A 6,000-nucleotide genomic window follows, 5' to 3' on the forward strand; every position below is an offset into this window, starting at 1 on the left:
ACGCTGTACACATATGTATATTTTTGCTGTGAATTTAAACTTCTATGGCAACATATTTTTGTTTTGAAGAAATTTATACAAGCGTATACAATGATTAATATATCAATGTACCTAGGGATGCTTCCTCCCATTCTGTCTTTAAGTATTACAGAGTTATCTTTTCTTGTGAGCAGGTATTGATTGTTACGTCATTGGATTGTGTGAGAAAATTACGTCGTTTTCTCAAAAACTGATGACGTTAACGTTACTCTCACAAACAAATGACGTAACAATCAATACCTGCTCACAGGAGCAGATAACTCTGCAATACGAAAAGAGGGTGTACCAAGCCCACAATCTGTCAACCGTCTCTTTAGGAGTATACATATAAAGATTGAATGGCATTTTAAAAAAAAAGTATGCTTATATAAAAGCAAATTGGTTACATATGTAGTCCAGGACACCCGCTATAATCTGAAGTCTTAATTTGCTTGGGAGTTCTGTCACATTCTCAATCGACACAAAATCTAATGCTTCATACCAAATTTAGTCTTTATCTGCCCATCCATATATCAGGAGTACTCTATTGAACATTAAGCCTGATTTCCCTTATTGGGCCTCATTCCTGTGAATCTATATAATATTGATCAACATTATCCAGGATTTCTTCTTTTGGGGCCTTCCTGATCCCAGGGTGGTGGAAGGTGGACAGTTCGTGATCCCAGGGTGGTGGAAGGTGGACAGTTCGTGAAATCTGACAATATTTAATCCCTTTGACCAGGAACCCTTCATGTTTGGAACTTTTATACCATTACAGGACAAGTTGACAGACTGTGGACATACACATCAGTTACATGCCATACCAGCAGCAGTGTAAACATGACACTGACAGACTAATTTCAGTGACAGACGTGTAGTAATGAGGTACCTGTCTAGCTTCCACACGACTCATATCCCCACGCCCCATCAGCAGGCTGATCAGCTGTTCCGTACGGATGTCAGGGTGTTTCACCACCAGTCCCTGTCACAGACAACCACAAAAATTACTCTCAAGTTTTATGTTACCAAGGCCAATGAATGTTTGATCCTACAACAAGATCTATCACCTGTACGTACACATTCGACAGTCTGATCTCTTACATGGCAAGTAATTCACAAATACTAATACAGCATTGGTTTTACCACTAATCATATCTACTTTTACATTAAAATTCGTACTCTGAAACTCATTAACCCCGGAAGACACGTTTGAACTCTTCCAGTTGAAAGGTTGGAATAGTCCATTATGAAATTTCAGGGGTGAATGAGCTACAGGATAATTTCTATAACAAACTTCCAGAAGGCATGTAATCTTTTTATTTGATGAAAAAATCCATCAATGATTTTCAAAATAGTCTTATTAAATCAAACTCAATTGAAAAGAAATGAAAGTTTCCCACTGTTATTTCGAGTTGCATCATGGAGGTATCTCTGAGTTTCCACACTTCAGCCAACAACTTGAGGGGTCCAAAATCTGTGTCCCCCTGAAACAAATTCGAACAATGTTTACAACCAAAAATATTTAGTAACTTGGAGAATTAAGTGGTTGAACTCTGACCTTTGTAACCTTGACATTCGAATAAGAGTTCTGCCTTAAGGTGTGCCGCAGTGTGCCTCATGATGATATATAGTGAAAGATTCCTTCAAACATTTTATCTATTTTATAAAACAGCTAGTAAAGAACTGGAAGTTTATATGTCCTTCCATGAAGACAATCTGATAAAAACAGGTCAGACTTGTCAGGAATTAAGCTTTAATACTGCATCTTAACTTATTTTCACTGATCTTTGACATTCTTCTGAAAGAGAGATTTTTTTTTAAAACTGAACATAAATTCTTACTGCTTTTCTGCTTCCATATTCTTTAAACAGTTCCTGCAGCTTATCAGCTTCTGTGCAGATTTTATCAGCTATTGGTTTACGCTCAGCATAATTCTTCAGCGGTAGCTTTCTGTGAAATAATGAATAAATAAAAATAAATAAATATACAACATTTGATATAGCGTCCTATCTAGCTAACATAAGCCACTCTAAAGCGCTTTACAGTACATAGATATACAATTTAATACAATGAATACAATTAGCATATACATCAATCAATACAATTTTGAGGAATTTGCAGGAGCTGCCTTATCAGGCGCTAACTACTAGACCTATACCACCTGGCTAATATCTCCCTATTTGTGTATGCCTGCGTGCATGCTGGAGATGTATTGTGTTCTTTTTTGTAGTGGGACCGTACTTCCAACGGTATGATTTATAGTGCCACCTGATCACTTGAATGCCATAGCACAGCTTCGGCAACATCCACCCCAGACCATTTTATACTCCACCTGGGCTGTTGAAGTTGTGTGGGCAGGAGAAAAACACTTTCTCTGAATATTCAATGCATATGACGATGGTACATTTAGAGTTCTCTTTCTTTACAGTAAGTATTCATGTCCATTTTTTTTTTCTTTTTCTGTGTATCTCTGGGCACACCTGTTTTTTTATTTACCAATTTCTCAACTCTGTGGCCTTGTACATACAACCTTACAACAACTGTGTGGCCTTGTACATACAACCTTACAACAACTGTGTGGCCTTGTACATACACCCTTACAACAACTGTGTGGCCTGGTACATACAACCTTACAACAACTGTGAGGTCTTGTACATATAATATAACCTTACAATGTCATTGGACAGCTATTTTTACAATCAGATAATTACATGACAAAATATTATGTTTTGTAAAATGTGTTCATTTCAAAATGTTCAGTGTAACAATTTTTCCATCTATATAGGGATTGAACGGCAGTTTTTTTAATTTTCTACAGGTAATGAACCCAATCGGTTACATCCATATTGCATGAAGTGCGCTAGGAAATGCATTTCTGCTGGTAATGTTCATATAGTGGGTTGCAGTGCAAATGTAAATATAAAGCAATAACAAATCTATTATTGAAAAGGTAAGAGAATATAATTTCCCCTATACAATGGATTTCCCAATGATATTCAAATTCAGGATATATTAATTAAAAAGTAATATCCAAGACAAACTAAAAACAAGAACCAGCAAAATTCAGAATAACAACAAACATTCCTCATCTTGCTTTAGATGCTTCTTCATCAAAAGTCACTTACTTGGAGAGTATGGCTTTGACGTACTCCTTTAGCAGTCTGTGACGTGCCTCTACGACGAGTCCGACACTGAATGGCTCTTTGAGGTGAACAAAGTCTCCGCTGTAGTCGGCCCAGGTGGCATAGATTATGTCTACAGAGTGGGATCCCTGACACCTAAAACATAAACACAGCTCTGACTCACACAACTTAATCAGCCAATCAGCAAACACAGCTCTGACTCACACAACTTAATCAGCCAATCAGCAAGTGTTTCATATGATAATTGTAATCCCTGCCTCAAAATTGTTCTGGTTAAATACAGTGCCCCTTAGTAATGCCTGTAGCACTCTAATTTGCCATTTAAGCTGATTTAACCTGTCAAAAATACCTTTAGAAGCCTTTGTCAGGTATGTATCTATGTATGACTCAAGACAGTTGTCACTAGTATTGAACTTCAATATTAACGCTATTAGCTCAAAAGCTTAGTAATAACATATACTAAATGATTTAGTTGTACGAATTCTTACAGACACAATGCTGAAACCCTCATTTAGATTAACAATAAAACCTACTTTTTTAGGGCTGAATGCAATGAATATCAAAAAGGACTTCAAGTTGTCTGCTAATTAAAAACAAAATTAATGCTTTTTATTTTATCATGAAAATGTTAAATGATTTTGTATTGGTCTGGTGAAAAGTTGGTCAGTGTCAGAATCCATGGATTAGAGATATGTATGTCTTACAATTAATACTGCCTGGATTAACAAGTTTCCCAGGTACCCATTGGAGCAGTATAACAAACTCACATAAAGATTTTGTCATTGCAATAAAAATTGAATATTTTAAGCCAAAATAAAACTTTTAGGAAAAACTATTTTTTACCAAAGGGAATCAGGACTTCGGCAGTCACTTACCAACTTTTAGTGAGGAGTTCATCAATACATTTACTGTTCCGCAGGTCAATCCAAACCTCGTCTAGGAGTATGTTACACCTGTAATTAAAATGTTTCATTTTACCCTTAACATACCACTTGCAAATATTTTTGGTGATGGTAATATTTGGCAATTTATCTCAAAAAGCAGAAAATGAATGATACACAATTTAAAAATTTAGCGAGCTTTCAAATGTTTCAAGATATTAGTTTGGTGCCCGATATAGTAAACACAACCAACACGAAAACAGTTGGTATCTGATGTTAGAAACATAGATAGAAGAAAATTTCCTGGCAAGAAATATTGCTGTAGATGACACCCAAAAAAGGTGGTGCAGCTAATATGTTCAGTAAGGATGGGAGCTCATCCAGAAAATCATATCCGCTGTAGTCAATACAGATTTCTCCATACAGTTTAATTTCTTACAATTCTAAAAGGACATCATAACTGAGACTTACCCAAGGTTCCCAATTTGTTTGAATCTGTCTGTTAGCAATTGAAATCTATCTTTCCTGATATTGTCCTCATCTTCCTCCAGTCGGTCATCAAATTCCTCCTTCATGTAACGCTTTCTTAACTGTTTCATGTAGTCACAGAAAGCAATGGTGTTGTTGATATTTGCAATCTACAGCAAAGTAAAAGCAGAATACAAGTCTATCTTTCTTTCTTTGCCAGAAGATACAAATAGCAAAATATATTTTGTAGTCTTTTTCATTTATGCATTGATTGGATTGGTTTATTTGTGTTTTACATCCTATTAACAGCAATGGTCATTTAGGGATGTGTCAGGTTTTTGGGGTGGAGGAAAGCCAGAGTTCCTGGAGAAAAACCACCGACCTATGGCCAGTACCTGGCGACTGCCCCACGTAGGTCCCAAACCCGTGACCCAGTGGTGGAGGCTAGTGGTAGCAGAATGTCAGACGCCTTAACCTATCGACCACAGCAGCCCATTTTATGCATTGAAGTTGTTTAATTGTGTTTACTGAAATAAAGCAATGGCACCCCTTCACAGCAGAGGCTGATAAAAACGAACATCTATAATAGGACTCTCACCAGGTAATGAATGTAAAACTTGGGTTCACTTCTGTTCATCATGTGTCTCTCCTGGTAGCTTTGGATCTCACCTAAAAATAACGTACAGAATTATATAAATGTCCAACAAACAATTTGTGTCGTGTTTTGAATCTTTTTTTTTTTGAGTTTGAAAGACACATTCTGGACAAAATTGTCACTTTCATTAAACGTGGTCATTAATTTTCTTTGTTGTCTTTATGGTGGAAAGATTGGTATACTGTATACTAGGAATTCTTTGCTGCAGTTAAATTTCCACCTTTTTCGCCCTCCCCAATAAGGGTGAACATGTGAAGTGCGCAATTTACACTTGGCAAATGTAGATTTAACAGTGAAGGGTAAATATTTGACTGGCCGAGAGTTTCCTGGTGTACAATATATATATTTGACTGGCCGAGAGTTTCCTAGTGTACAGTATATATATTTGACTGGCCGAGAGTTTCCTAGTGTACAGTATATATATTTGACTGGCCGAGAGTTTCCTAGTGTACAGTATATATATTTGACTGGCCGAGAGTTTCCTAGTGTACAGTATATATATTTGACTGGCCGAGAGTTTCCTAGTGTACAGTATATATATTTGACTGGCCGAGAGTTTCCTAGTGTACAGTATATATATTTGACTGGCCGAGAGTTTCCTAGTGTACAGTATATATATTTGACTGGCCGAGAGTTTCCTAGTGTACAGTATATATATTTGACTGGCCGAGAGTTTCCTAGTGTACAGTATATATATTTGACTGGCCGAGAGTTTCCTAGTGTACAGTATATATATTTGACTGGCCGAGAGTTTCCTGGTGTACAGTATATATATTTGACTGGCCGAGAGTTTCCTAGTGTACAGTATATATATTTGACTGGCCGAGAGTTTCCT

General features: G+C 36.7%; 1 protein-coding gene across 2 annotated transcripts in view; it reads right to left on the reverse strand.

Annotated features, from left to right (window-relative positions):
- LOC110462014 (exocyst complex component 3-like) overlaps positions 1-6,000 on the reverse strand; it is a 29,908-nt gene that overhangs the window by 1,579 nt on the left and 22,329 nt on the right. For both annotated transcript variants that reach the window (XM_021515786.1, XM_021515785.1), the window contains exons 21-23: positions 1,860-1,968; positions 1,419-1,502; positions 908-1,000 (exon numbers count right to left, since the gene is read on the reverse strand). In XM_021515786.1, the coding sequence (XP_021371461.1) occupies positions 908-1,000; positions 1,419-1,502; positions 1,860-1,968 (286 nt within the window). The remainder of the gene's footprint in view (positions 1-907; positions 1,001-1,418; positions 1,503-1,859; positions 1,969-6,000) is intronic.

This window comes from Mizuhopecten yessoensis, unplaced genomic scaffold, assembly GCF_002113885.1.
Source record: "Mizuhopecten yessoensis strain PY_sf001 unplaced genomic scaffold, ASM211388v2 scaffold10717, whole genome shotgun sequence".
Lineage (NCBI taxonomy): Eukaryota > Metazoa > Mollusca > Bivalvia > Pectinida > Pectinidae > Mizuhopecten > Mizuhopecten yessoensis.